The sequence below is a fragment of the Apteryx rowi genome, unplaced genomic scaffold (assembly GCF_003343035.1).
Source record: "Apteryx rowi isolate R43461 unplaced genomic scaffold, aptRow1 scaffold_885, whole genome shotgun sequence".
Taxonomy (NCBI): Eukaryota; Metazoa; Chordata; class Aves; order Apterygiformes; family Apterygidae; genus Apteryx; species Apteryx rowi.
The window spans coordinates 2,040-17,383 of NW_020451188.1; the positions used below are offsets into that span (position 1 = coordinate 2,040).

The 15,344-nt window shown below is 37.4% G+C and overlaps 1 protein-coding gene across 1 annotated transcript; it reads left to right on the plus strand.

Moving 5' to 3' along the window:
* Positions 1–493: 493 nt before the first annotated feature.
* Positions 494–15,028, plus strand: SKA3 (spindle and kinetochore associated complex subunit 3; the record flags this gene model as incomplete). Its single annotated transcript, XM_026090969.1, has 9 exons — positions 494–551; positions 1,340–1,404; positions 2,302–2,467; positions 3,919–4,345; positions 7,713–7,813; positions 8,610–8,794; positions 9,009–9,212; positions 9,396–9,514; positions 11,273–15,028. Coding segments are annotated over 9 exons (1,392 nt in total), but the record flags the coding sequence as incomplete, so codon positions are not given.
* Positions 15,029–15,344: the final 316 nt, after the last annotated feature.

The window sequence follows — 15,344 nt, forward strand, 5'->3', positions numbered from 1 at the left end:
TGATTTTGGGGTTTTGTTTTGTTTTTTAAGCTTCAATAGCTTTATTTTGTTTTAAAAACATCCATGAATCTGCACTACTTTAAGGGGAAATCTAGATTGTACTTGTTCCTAATCTTCACTTCGAATTCGGTTTCCTTTGCATTTCTTCACTGATGGATTGCACACTGGCTGGACCAGGTCAGCGTGCAGTAGTCAACAACTTGAAGTTCAACTGGCAGTCACTGCACTAGAGGGCAGGGTGCCATTTAGACTTTAACGATCTGAAGAAATGAGCTGATGTAAACTTCATGAAGTCCAACAAAGGCGAAGTCTTGCCCCTGGGCCAGAACAATCCTATGCATGAGTGCAAGCTGGGGACCAGCTGGCTGCGTAGAAGCTTTGCAGAAGAAGATCTGCGACCCTGGTCAGCTAACTTGGGATAACCACAGAGAGCTGCGTTAGCAAGATACTAGCCAGCAGGTAGAGGAAGGTTGTTACTCTCCCCTTCTTGGAGCTTGTGAGGCTGCATCTGGAATACAGTGTCCGGGTTTGGGCCCTTCCAGAACAAGAAGGTTTGCACAGGCTGGTGTGGGTCCAGAGAAAGCAGGCCACAATGCCTGGGGGGTTGGAGCTCATGAGGTACAAGGGGACGGTGAGGGGACTGGGCTTTTTCAGTCTGGAAAAAAGGCATCTGAGGAGGCTCTAATGGCAGTCTTCAACTCCGTGGAGGGAGGTTACAGAAAAGTTGGAGCCAGACTGGATTTATCACTTTCTTGTCTTTGCTTTGCTGTATCTTGTCACATACCTGTTTTTCTCTTTTGTATTACTTATTTGCATTATTTATTTCACTAGAAACCAAGGTTAATGTCTGCTTTTGACTGCTGCGTGTTTAAGTGTACAGTGCTAGTATCTGCCTGCAYGCAGATAAGTCAGGAGAATTCAACTTTTTGCTGATATGTTTCAGGGGTGTCTTATCACTCCCCCCCATCTTTTATAAATTTCAAGTTCAAACTCTTTAATGGGTTAAAATTTAACATAAATAATCCTTTACTGTCTTGGACCCTACCTATTGTAGCAACATCTGACATATATTACTTTTTACAGTATTAGCTGGGACAGTAAAATGGAAGTCTGCGCAGTTTTGTCTGTGTAGTTTAACCATCCTGTGCAAATTGCAGTCTAATGCTGCACAAGGTACTTGATATACAGTATAAGCTAGTTCCTCTTCACTTTCTGTCTTGACTCTCCACCTCTATCATATGATTGTAGGAGATTACACACTGAAGTAGTATGTACTTGCATGCTAAAATACAAATCCTCCTTTTCTTTCAAAACCTTTTTATGTGAATGTGCACGTCAGACTCTGAAGATGAATCTCCAGTAAGAGTCTTACATGACCTGCATTGCGAAGTCAGGACTCTGAAGGTAATGTCTTCAGTTACTTGCTTCCTTGAAATATTGTTGGGAGGAGAGGGGTTCCATAAATTTATAGTTATACTTTAAACAGTATGCCACTATACAGTTTTAGTAGTCAACAGTTCTGACTCTAATTTTTATTTGTTTACCTGTAAGTCCTCATAATGGTTCTGGAAGTACTGGGCAGTGTCCAAGAAAGTTTTGTGCGACTTGCAGTACACTTAGCTGCACTTGTTAGTTTGCAGTCAGCGTTGTCACTGCTCAGGTAAGTAGGGGATGAAGGTGACAAGGAAACTGTAGCTGTCCTGCTTTAGGGGACCAGGATTCACAAGCAGCTGCTCTCTAGAGAAAAGTTATACCTGTGTTGGTTCAATGACTAGCATTTAGAATAAAGCAAATCTTCACAGAAAGTTCTGTACCTTCAGCCAAACTTGTGAAGAATGCACTCAACTTTTTGYCATTAATAGAAGTAGGAAGAATAGGCTAGAAGAATGGGCAAGTGTATGGGTAACTGAGAGAGAAGCTAGGGTATCAGTTTGAGGTTTATCATCTGTCTCCACTAATTCCTTGTGCCCAAGTAGTGAAAATCCAAAATAATTATGTAAGTTATGTCCTTTTTTTTTTTTTTAATGGAGTAAAAATATATATTTTTGAGAGGTTACTAACAAGTAGTTACACTGTGAACTGTCCTCTTAGTTTAATTTCTATAAACTTTTGTATGCTCATGCCCTATATATTCCTGATACTTTGTAACCCAGTTTTCAGGTATAGACAAGACCTAAATTTTCCTCCCTACCCTCATATGAATTGAAGTTTAATAGCTATTCTCAAAAAAACTTCATGTATAAAGAACTTCCTGGTAGTGATTTGAAAACCCATATCTCTGTCTTCCCCCCACCTCAAAAGGGAGATGTTAACACCAGTCTTGATAAGAGTTGCTCTGAAAGGCAAGAAATTCAAGACTTTATGAAGGCGAGTGAAATACTGATGCAAAGAAATGCAGCAGATCTTGGAAAAATAAGAGAGCTGTTCCAGAAATATGGCTATAAACCACCTGTCAAAGACTCCACAGGTAATACTTCTTTTCTGTCTTGAGTAATACATATGTTTAGAAAACATGTTAGCAAATATGTTGTAATAACTCGGAGAATTACCCTATTTCTGCTTCTCTTGTGTGAGACACTGTGGTAGATCTATCTAAATTAGTTCATATTCGTATGTAGTTACTCCTTCAACTTAAACCACCATACGAGAAATTTTAACTTAATGTGTTTTATATCGTAAGTGGGACAAGATGAACACATACAGGGCTTAGTGACACATGATAACCCATGAAGCTCTAGTAGCTTGATCATTGGGAGGGGGGGAATCATTAATCCAGTTATAAAGTGCAAACTCTCCAGTATGAAAACACCAGTTGAGTCAAAGGAGTCCAAAATAATATTACTGTCTATACTACAGATACCACTGTCTGACTTGAGGGCCTGATCTGTCTTTAAGATCCCTTTGTCAGGGCATGCCTTAACCTTCACCTGAGTGTTATCCAGTAATGACACAAAACAGAACTGTGGCCATGGACCATATTCACCTGAGAGTTAAGCTGTTACAAGTATTTTACAAAGATATGACTGTAAACAGAGTGCTCTAATTTTATAATACTTTCCCTTTCTTTGTCCACTTTTAGTGAAGACTCCAAATAGTGCTACAGGGCTAACTTTTTCAAGATATATTTTTAAACTAAATGTATCTGTTTACATAATACATAAGAAGGTACTACCTCTGTCATTATTTAAAATAGCTTTTCTTTCGCTTCTTATATCGTGCAGGAATTCACAAATGTTTTGGGCTGTTTTAGTTTGTCTAACTACAACAATGTATGAATGACACATTTGCTTAGTTCTACAGTGGGCTCTTCTGGTTATTTAAAAAACAATTTTCTTTAGGCACTTTTAGTTGCTGCTGCTTAACTTTTCTTCAGTACTGTTTTTCAGAAGAATGAGCATTCTAGTACTATATCTAACCTTTTCTCTTTTTCAAAAACCACTTTCATATGTRTATATATGTGTATAAAATTTGTTTCCAACACCATTTATGTTGTACTTTTTAAATAAGTTTATACTTTTGCACTGAAATAAAAACATGAAAAATATTTATGTTTAAGATCAGCACTTGCTGCCTATTCCATTCAGGGAGGTGAATTCTATTAAAAATGGACTTGTATAGAATTTTCAGTTTCTTCTCTTTCTAAAAATAATATATACCAATAGATGGAAATTAATGTGTAACCTATGTTATAAATATAGCTTAGTCTGATATGAGCTTTTGATATCAGTTCTAACTTCAGTTTCAGCACTTTAAAATGAGAGAAGGAATCTATTTTATACCATAATCAAGAAATTAAAAATGTTGAGTATTGTTTGGGGTGGGGGGGAGGGTGACATGGGACAGCTCCCAATTTATAATATAAATTCCTAAAATTGAGACATTTGACTCTCTTTTTTTTTATTAACTTTTGTCAAACAGATGAGGAAGAGGAGGAAATTAACAGTCAATCAAAGGTGTCTGTCCAGAATAAATCTGATCAAGAGAAAGTAGATGATGTACCTCATCTTCCTGCTTGTACTGAGAAGCCACTGGTCCCCAGAGACCCTCTGYGTCACCCCCAACTTTCTGATTTTGGTCTTTCACAATATGCTTTCTCCAGGTCTTGGAGTGCATTGAATGGACAGCACCCAACAAATGCACATCAAGAAAATTCAAAAAACAGGACTCCGCTAAAAACACAGGCCCCCTCTATTTTGCCCAAAACACCAAAATGTATGCTAAGGATGGATGACTATGAGTGTTTAACACCAAAACTTGAACATTTTGGCATTAGTGAACATACCATGTGTATGAATGAAGATTATACAATGGCACTTATTCATAAAACTGCTCAGACAAGCAAAAAGTAAGTAAATTATTTAAGTTCAAATTTTTTCTCTCCCAAATTTTCTGTAGTTTCTTCTTGCTATGCTAATTTCTTGTTGCTCTTACCTTTTCTTTTTTTTCCTTTTGCAAACATGGTTTTTTGTTTTCCTTTGTTATTGCCTTCTAGTCAGGTAGTCCTGTGTTTATATCCAACTCTCTGCATGTCTTTTCAGATCCTGTTTGCAGTGCCAAATACTGCTATGATACGCATCTTGGATATACTCCTTCCATTTACTGTGCCATTGTAAAAATCTCCCATATACAATCTATTTAAACTGGAAAAATACAAAGCATATCTATCATCTTTTGCTTTCCCTAACCTCAGATTTAAAGTTTTTAAAAGCTGTAAGAACGTAGCACTGGAAGGAACTTCTGAAGCATTCAGTTAAATGCCTTATTGTAGAAACACATTGTATTCTCTCTCTTATATTATCCAAAGCCACACTACAAGTTCTTTTTGCTCCAGTCAGTCTACTTTTGTTGAAAAGACTGTTTCAGATTTTTATTGTTCTAATGAAAATTGGAGAAGGGTTTTTAACCATTGCATCAGGAAGGGCTTGAACACCTTAACAGCAGAAATATTTTTCTATGCTTCTAAGGCAATGTAAAGGTAAATAGATAGTGCTTTTCAAATTATTGTTAGAAACACACTCAATTATAAAAGTTGACACTATTTAAGAGAAACCTACTGTTTTGCAGTTTAATATTTGTGTTTAGAGGAAATCTAGCAGAAAAGAACCATATTAAAAATAATTTGTGGAAATAATCATTCTGCATTAAAAAAAAAAAATCTCTGATAGTTGCAATACAGATACTGTGGTGTGAAAATCTTCTGAGCCTGCCAAGTTTGGTGGTTTCCACCCCCCAGGATCTAACTTATCATAATGGATAAACTTTGAGTGTCATTCTCTTTTTAAAGCTCACTGAAATTATTTTTAAAAAATGTAAAATTAAAAGGTAGATTTTATTTTAAAACAGTTTTGGGGATTTCTGAATAGTTATGTAAGTTCTGTAAGGTTTATAATGCTTCATATTTTTGAAATTTGAAACAGAAACTGAATAAATCCTGACAGATACTAATTCCGAATTAATCCATCTCAGAGAATACTCTAAAAATAATTTCAACTTATTGCACAATTAGAGATCTTTTGATATCCATAACTTTTTACATGTCTTTTACTTCATTTCCTATTTAACAATAATTGTTTTAAATATGATCTTCAGCTTTAATTGTGGCCAAAATATATACATGGATACATGACAAATTTAGATTCCATTTCTGTGGTTTCTGGTGAAATGATTAGAGTACGTATGTTTATAAACAGCACAAAAAACACGCTAGCAGTCTTCCGTACCCCTAATAATAAAGTTAAAATTCTGTAGAGAATTAAATATAACATGACTGCTCCTTATCACATCATCATTGTTAATCAGCAAAATAGGTGGGCACACAAGCAATAATGTGAATAAAGCTACACATTGATTCAGAATTAGGGGCGTGTGTCAGTGGTAATGATGGGAAGTCGTTAGTGTTAAAAGGTTTTAGCCTATTTACTTGCTTTGTTTGTTTTGCAGCTTTCAGTTAGTGTTAGCTTACAGCTGATCTGAAATATTGAAACGATTTAGGGGCTTGTTGCCTCCAAAAAGCACTCATCCTACCTCTTAGTGAGAGGATGCAGCTTGTTGAAAGAGCAGGACACTAAGCCAGCAGAAAGTGAAGGTATTTTTTTTTCCACTGGGTAATGGGTGGAGTCTGTTCCCAGAGGATTGGACAGGCACAAAACCCAGAACAAGTGAGGTGGCATCATACCTGCAGCTTCCAGGTACAGAGAGGGAGAATGACACTGACTTTCTTGGGGACAGTCCTGGCCTTTCATGGCCCTTGCTTGTGCCAGCTAGGTCTCATACCTCACTAAAATCTGCCTATCAGCTTTGTGCATTGTGTGAAAAACACTTTGAAAATCATCCCAAAGTCCTTACAAATATTTAGCAGATCTCATCTCTGCCAGCTGTTTGTTTTTAGCGTTTCCATTTTGAAACAGGTGAAGAGAATATTTTGCACACACCTACTACAAAACTGAAAACAGAAGTAAATAGGAAAGAAAAAAGGAAAGTGTCTGCACAAAAGCACTTGTTGTAATACTTGCTCCTATACATATTAAAACTAAAAATAATACAATATCAGGTATTTTATAATACTTCCAAGAAAAAAAATGACCTGAAAAGTGAGATGTTTTTTCCCTAACTCACTGAAAAAAGTAGCACCTCAAAATTCAAGGTGTGGTCATTTAAATAAAATATACTACTTGAAAAAGATTTTTCTTTTCAGTTAGGCTTCTTGTAAAGGAGGTTTAAATCTGGTTCTCATAGTTCAGATAATCTTTTAAATATTTAAAAATGTTTCTTATATATGCTTCTGTGTAGAGTTTAGGTAAAGCTTTCACATTTTGCCTGGCATTCTCTCTGGACTGCCTACACATACACCCTTCTTCTGCTGGAATATATTGAACATGAAATTTTTTTCAAAATTCAGTTTCCAGTTTCAGATTTTGTGCAATTGATATTCAATGGTTTTTTTTCATTCTGTAGCTGGTTAGTGATTAGCATGAGTAATCTTATTTAAACTTAAAACTGAATTAAAAATTCTTCAGTGTTCAAAATAATGTTAGTAGGTCTAGAGCAAGAAAAAAAAAAAACACCCAGAATATCAAATGAGTTGATATGGGTCTTGTGAGAGTGTTAAAAATTTACTTTTCTCTGAAGATTACTTTTGTTTCTTCTTTCAGTAGCGTGTTGGTAAACTGTGACTGAAAGATTAGACAGAAACAGGTCTGTGTTTTCAGCTTGCCCACTTAATAGCATTTGTGGCCCAGTCAAGAAAATTCCCATACAGTGCTAGACTTCCTGCGATGCTTAGAGGTGTGAAACACCTGTGAAATCCAGTCACCATAAGATGAGATTTTTCCACTGACTATCTTTGTCAGTCTTCTCTTGTTAATTAGAATTTTGCCAGCAACAGGCAATTCAAAATAAAATGAACTGTCCCCATAATACAGATTTGAGCATCTGGGACGAGAAAGTTGAGCCTACTTTGGACTGCTTATTTGTTTAATGCCTTGGATTAAATTCTCTTTGAGTATTTGATAATGTGTGGATGGACTGCAACATTTGCATGCTACAAATTGCAGCAGTAGAATTGGAGATCATAAATTATTTGAGGAAAAGAATTTAGACTTGCATGTTGATTGACAAATACTAGCAAAGTGATCAAGTTGCCAGTATTCCTTTAACTGCGATTTCTTCATGCTACTTGAGAGTTAATTGTGGGTTTTGGCATTTCACTTCAGCTTGCCTAAGAAAGATGATCATGAAGTGAATGTAGCAGAAATGATATCCAGGGAAATCGTGGTTACTCCTGGGCCAAAAACAAAAGAGACTGATGGGAATGGTAAGTTAAAAATATGTAAAATAAATATACATAAGCAATTTGTACATACTGCATTTGTTAACACTTTTTAAACTGTATTTATTAAAGATTGTTAATTCAGGCCCAGTTATTATTTGGATACTAAATGTTCAGAAAATTAATAGGTACAAAAGTTGGTGGCTTCTGTGGGAAGCCTTTTTGCCTCAGTGTATATCTCTGTTTATTCTTCTACTAATGCCTGTCTAGAACTATGCAGAGGGATCAGTCACTTTGTAACTGCAACTTTTCCTCATTTATAATAAAAAGACTATTATGCCAACTTAGTCTTTTTTTCCAAGAATGTTCATTAGATCTATTTAAAGCTAAAAAGTCAAAAGAATAGGAAAGAAACTACTTAAAAAGAGGTTAACCAGACACTGACTTAGATCTTTCAAGAGAAGCTCTGCARTTTCTTAGAGGGGAGATGTAATATATTCTCTTGGAAGATAAATGAAGGTCTCAAAACAAGCATGTTGACAACTGTGTATACGAAAACTAAAGAAATGTTGATTTAAGCTGGGCTTTTTCAGTTATGTACAATAGTGGAACTAGATTCTTGTTGTTGTTCTTGCTTGCTTTCGTTGCTTTTAGAAAGTAATTTGTATGTAATTTGTATGTTTCTTTGTTATCAGCTAAAATGATACAGGTGTTGTAGTATAAGTAAATAAATCCGTGGAAAGTTAATACACTTAGAAAACTGAACTGAGACACTGGAGCTGTTAACAGTTTATCCATCCAACCATATTGCCGTGTGTGTTGTCTTCCCCCCCACCCCCAGCAGCTGATTGTATGGCTTCTCCTCTGATACCTGTATTCTGTACACCGGGTGTGAAAATCCCTTCCAGAACAGATGGTATGGTGGTATCGAAATCACCAGAGACAAATGAAATACGTCTTCCTAGTCATACAGGAACTCCACCACTTCCAGATTTTGAAACAAGATGGCTAAAAATAGAAACTAAGGTAGTAAGTAACAATTATATACTTTTTTTTTTTTTTTTTACATATTTTAGCGTAATTAGAGATTTTAAAATGTCAAATTGGGATTCTTTTACCATACTACTTTTTCTTATGTCATTGTGGAAGATCTTTTTAACAGCAATCTTGTAAGAATATTTATTAAATACTTAAGTAAAATAACTGAAGGTATTTAAAACCTTTTATGCAACATGTAAAGCAGGGGGAAAAGACTGAGTCAGTGACGGAAAATGATGCAACAAATAAGCTATACATAGAAGATAGCATTCCATCTGCTGTAAGCTCTGATGAATATCTTAAACATTTTGAAGACCCTTCTCCTCCCAAAATAAAGGACTATGAGCATTTAATTAATACTCCTCCACCGCCAGAAATAACAAGAATACCAGATGATGTTCTACAGGTTAGTTAATTTTGTTTTGTTTTGCAACAGTCTTTAATGTCAAAATAGTGATATTAAAAGGGCTTATTTCTATCAAATTTTGTTCTTGAAAGAGTTGTCTTGCATTTTCAACTAAGTAGCAACCATAATCCTGTTTTGAGTTCCTAGATAATTATTTTTATTCCTTCTTAATGTTTCCTGTAGATTCTGTCAAAGTATAATCAAAAAATAGACTCTTCTAAAGCCAAGAAGATGGAGACCAAAGCAGGAAATACTACAAGATTTGAAAGTAATTTCACAGATTATTGCAACAAAGAGAACAGGTATGATTAAATTTTAAGAATGTGGCTAAGTAATTGAATTTGGAGGAGTTATGGAAGATGCTTTAATGCACTTTAGAAAATCATGCAGTTGTTTGTTCTTCAGCTACCAAAATAATTCTGGGGTGACTAAATAATCAATCTTTGGCATACTGTCTGACTGCCTTTATTGTAAAGAACAAATACCATAATTGATTGTGTCTGAATCCTCCCAAGTTAAAAAATCAAATGAAGATAGAATTTTACTGTTTTATCTGTAGGCATATTTTGCTTTGTGGGAATCAAAGCCCCAGTGAATGCCTTAAGCCTTTTTCTGATTAAATTTGGGCAATAAAACTAGGGCATGGGGGAAAACTATATAAATGATGCAGCCAATTACACGGTCATTTTAACAAATAGTAAGTTCTCTGAAATGCAAAACCAATACTTTATAAACAATACGTGAGGTGAAATTAGCCTACAGTAAGTATGAATAATATTTGAATAATGGAAAATAAGTTTAAAAAAAAAACTGCTACAGAATTGAAAGTTCTGTGACAACTTGATCAAGTACAGATATTTCACACACTCTGACATTCCTGATTCACTGTAAGGTATATTGCACTTGTTGACTATCTGTTAAACTTGGCTTTGGTTCCGATTATTTGGGTAAGAGGTACAAGGAAAGTGTGTGCATTTCCATGATAATCACAACAACCCTAAATGAGAAGATGAAAAGTAAATATCTTTATTTGCCTGGAGTTGGAATCCATTTGAATAACCAAACAGAGGAAAGCTTTTATTTAGCTGACCCTTTTTTCTTGTCAGACAAGACACTAAAAACAAGTTTTCAAAGTTTGTTTATTCTGTTAATTCAAAATATGATTGAGATGTTAAATTTATGAACTCTTCTGGATATATTTGCAGAGGATATCCTGAATTTATCAAGCCAAATGTTTGAAATCAAGCTGGTGACCATGCTGAGCCTGTTTCACATTCATGGAGCTTATCACTGAATTGTAGCAAGTTCAAAAAGCAAAAGATAATAGAAAATAAGGGGGGGTGGGGGGAAGGTAAAGAACCGTGTAAAGGAAGGCCTTTTTGTGGAGAAAGCTTGATGTGGATCAACTTGTTAAAACTAACAACTTTGTGCTTAAATTTTTAATTGAAATTACTGATAAAAATATCATGTGTGTTGTTTTCTATATATATATATATATATATGCTTCAAAGAGGACTGGGGCCATGTACTGTTTAGTACTTCTCTTGCAATTACATTTTATTACATAGACATCATGTTAGGTGCTATGTATGTGTCCCTTTTGACAGCCAAAGGGCGACAGTCTTGAATATGATTTATCTGAAAATATTGTGCAATTGGTACTGGTTGTGTATCTACTGTGTCTGTGGCTGCTGGAAAGATTTGCGGGCATGTAGATGATTGCTTTACTCTCCCCTGTGCTGTTGCCACATGAGTTTCTTAAGTGGTGGTGTCATTTTCAATAATGCAAATACCTTCATTTAGTAGCTGACCAAACTTAAGCTCTCAGACCTGTTTGGTGGTTTTTTGGTATCTGGTAGTCATAGCAATTGGCACTTTTTCCATCAGAGACTTCACTCCTGTCCAAAATAAATCCTAAGTATGTATCCTTGTTCGGAGCCAATTTGCCCTTACCAGTGTCAGCTGGTAAGTCATGATTCCTCTGAGTAACTCCAGTACTGCTCTTAATCAGTTGTATGTGGTCTTCTGTTGACTGTCAAAATTTTGTCACTCACATACAGGCATGCAACAGATGAGAATGGATTAACTGGCTCAGGAGATGGGGAGAAGTGTGTGCTATCCTTTTAAGTCCTAAGGACATGCAAATATCTGGAGATGCCTGGAGGTATTTGCCCGGCTGCTTAGAGGGACTTGCCCTGGCTAAATCTAGCAAGTATAGGAGCCTTTTCCCTGCCATTCCAATCACTTTCTGCGATAGGTATAGGTCAAACTAACCAGAGAACTTGACTTTCTACTGATTCTGACCTGGGCACGCTGTCACTTTTCTGTGCCAGCTTCTGCTTAAAAATATTATGTATTGTTGTATGCCACTTTCTGAGTCTGATCAATACTTTGAATGCTAAGTAAATTTCTTGTCTCAGATGCTATGCGGCTGCTTGGAAAAATCAGATTCTACTGTAATAAACTTGCTTGTTCTACCCAACTTCATCAAACAGTGAAGGCTAGATGTACTTCCAGCATCTTCATAGATGAACAAGTAGTTGACAGACTAGCCATTGAATTTCATGATCCCGAAAAGGTACAAAATATTTTTGAGAGCAAGAATCCTTGAAGCAGGCAGACTTGCCAACACTGAGCAGGAGGGGTTTCATAGCCTGCATTCTCCCTACGCAGAACTCCATGGCTGTTTAAGCTCCAAAAGAGCTGGTAAGTGTGATTACCCAATTTGCCTAAGTTTGAGAACAGCTTTGCACTGCACTATCTTCCCCCCATTGGAGGATCATACTGTTATACCTAGCAGTGTTTGGGTTCTCACTGTGAGCCGCTTGTATCATCTTTCTTTTTATTGCACGTGAAACAATGCTTTTAACTGTTTTATAGCTGTTTCATTAACTAGTAGGAAAGAGTGATTCAGCTGATACTTTGAGATACAGTTTTTCAAGATGACAACTGAAATCTTCTTAATCACTTGAGTAGACCGTAAGGTTTTATGACAATGTTGTTGGCATAAGATTATTCTTTGGAATTTACAAATGAAATTTGACAAGTTCATTTTGTTTTGCTTCTTGCCTACAAAATTACTCTAATACAAGTAATATTACTATATGTGCTTATGCTTCTGGTGTAAAGAGGAATATCACACTGAGGTGGTTGTAGTCAGCAATAAAACAGACTAGTTTTTCAGTAACACCTAAGCTGTAGTTTGAGTATCTGGGTGGGGGGTCAATTGGCAGAAGTGAGACCAGCAGCCTAGGAAACTGATTCTGATCCAAAATAACCCTGTGGAAAAAAAAATGTTTGTTTTTTATTCAGGTAAGTTCCCTCACACAGGTTCCTGTGTGGTCGTATGGTGACCACACAAATTGAGATACTGAAACAGTCATGAATGTAGCCATAGGGCTAGATGAGGTTAAGACCCTTTTTAAGCCAGTGTTGCTCCAGAAGAAATGCTTGTCCAGCTGCACACTAAAGTAGTATGACAGACAGGTCAGAGGTCTTATGATATAAAAGAAGTTGAAACAAAAGTTACATGTTGATATTTGTGAGGTGAATCTGACAACAGCAGTAGTCTGTCCGGAAGTGCAGTTTAGATAAGCTGCAGCTAAATAAGTAACAGCCACGCTGGTTCTGCAAGGGACAATAGTGGCCTGAAAATAGGCAAAGTTGAGTCAGGGGTATAGTTGGATGTTATGTTTAATCCAGTCTAACTGGGGGCTGCCCCTATTAAAGGCTGTTTCACCAGCATAGAATTTAGAGGTTGTGCAGTTTTACAGKGGGTTAGTTCCGTCTGAGCCACTGAAAGACTAATATCTTGGTTTCTTTCCTGTTTGTACTCCCTGTGGAGATCAATATCTCAAACTCAGCTTCTGTTTGCATGATCAGATATAAGGGAAGGGTGAGAACAGCACCACATCTTCCAGTGGTAGCCTGCAGTCAGAACAGATTGACCATAGCATGAAATTGCACTTCAATATTTAGAAACATCTGGGAAGCAACGAAAAGTGTGGCTTTTAGTTTTCCTTCATTCACTACATCATTCTTAATCTCTTTGCATTTGTTTCATTACGTAAAATGTGTCAGCTAAGAGAAGCTTCTTTCTTTAACCACATTTAGTATAAAAGGAATGTTTCAAATTGTTCTGCCCGGGAAGCCCCTTAAAGTAGTAAATGCTTTGTTATCTTGGAAATATTTTGCTTGAGGTTAAACAGAAATATAGATCTCACAGTGAAATTAAACTTCCCAGATGGCTGTCAAATGAACAAATGACAAGCAACACAACGATTCCTGTTTTGCTTTTATTGATGTTTTTATAAATCACTGGAGCAGTAACTAGAATCCAGACTTGCTTGATTATTCATGGATGCTTTAACTTTTCTATAAGATGTGAAATTTACTTTGTTCTGTTTTGGAAAACCACTTGTCATTATTCGGCCATTACAGTATTCATGGTGGTTGCATGTGTTCCAGCAACATCTGTAGCTGATGTTGGAGCTGCCCTATGTTTTGGGAGTATCATTCAGAGTCCTGTGCCTTGTTTCTCCATGGGATAGCAAATACAGAGATTTAACATTTGTTATGAACAATGACAACATCCAGTGGCCATACTATGGAATCACATATACACTGTTCCACAGAAATATGCCTTCTACTAAGATATCAATCAATACTGGCTGTGTTATCTATCAACTTAACCATGAAACTTCATGTTATTCCTAGGGCAGTAGCCACTTTAGCAAAGAGACAGTCAAGATAAGGGTAGGGAGCTGCCCAGGCAATGAATTTATTTGACCTTGTCTCGTCYAACTCAAGTACATAGGAACAAGTAAATTGAAAGGTTTAAAAAATGTGTGTGTGTGCATATATATGTGCACACGTGCATACAGGAAAAATGTTCCAAGAAAGAAGATGCTCTGCTACAATGACATTTCTCCAGGGGGGAGAACAAATAAAGGTGAGTTGCCATACTGCTGAATATATGGCAGGAAAGTGGTCAAATACCTTTCCAAGTTTTGGCACGCTTTATTCCTGGTTTAAGCTGTGCAGTTGTGCACCCTCAGTGGTGCTTGTGCAGTTGTTGTAAACCAATCTAAGGCCTTTTTGCATGGTCCTACCTTTCCTCTCCCTCAGTTACAGGATCCCACACCCTCAGTTGCATCAGTGCAGTTGCTACTGGAGGACATTCCAGCTTATCCAACCACTAGTAACTAATTGTTGTTTTGCAAGGTTAATTATTCGTGGAATCTGCAAGCTGACCCACATCACTGCTCACCACCAAGAACAGTGGTATGCTGATGCAAGAGAAGAGAAGAGGCAGGATGGAGGGGGAGCAATGACCTCTTCTTTCACAGGGGCTAGGAGCTGCCCAGGGAATAGTATCCTGGCACTCCGGTACCAAGCCAGCTGTCTGCGCAGCTGCTCTGGTGAGGCTGCAGTGAGGCCATGGTTCCATCATCACTTCAATGACAACTTGAAACAGTTCCCTCTTCTCACCACCACCCATCACTCCTAATCCTGAACCCACATCCACCTGCTCCTGAACATCTGCTTGGGTGGTTGTGTATGAACTAGACTGGAGCTACTATGAAAAGCCTTACCCGGGGCAGAGCGCTCTATAGGTGGAGGGCAGTATGATTCATTCCTGGCCATGCTGGTTATGCTGACATGGTGCTGGTGAAACCATGTTCAAGCATTCAGGACTGCTAAATGCATGAGATTCTGATGCTTCATTCCCGTTCAAGTGCAAGCCTTTCACCCCCTCCTCATTCACAGAATCACAGAATCGCCGAGGTTGGAAGGGACCGCTGGAGATCATCTAGTCCAACTCCCCTGCTAAAGCAGGGTCACCTAGAACACGTTGCACAGGGTCGCGTCCAGGCAGGTTTTGAATATCTCCAGAGAAGGAGACTCCACAACCTCTCTGGGCAACCTGTTCCAGCGCTCTGTCACCCTCACAGTGAAGAAGTTTTTCCTCATATTCAGGTGGAACTTCCTGTGGTTCAGTTTGTGCCTGTTGCCTCTTGTCCTGTTGCTGGGCACCACTGAAGAGAGTCTGGCCCCATCCTCTTGACACCCTCCCTTCAGATACTTGTACACATTGATAAGATCTCCTCTCAGCCTTCTCTTCTCCAGGCT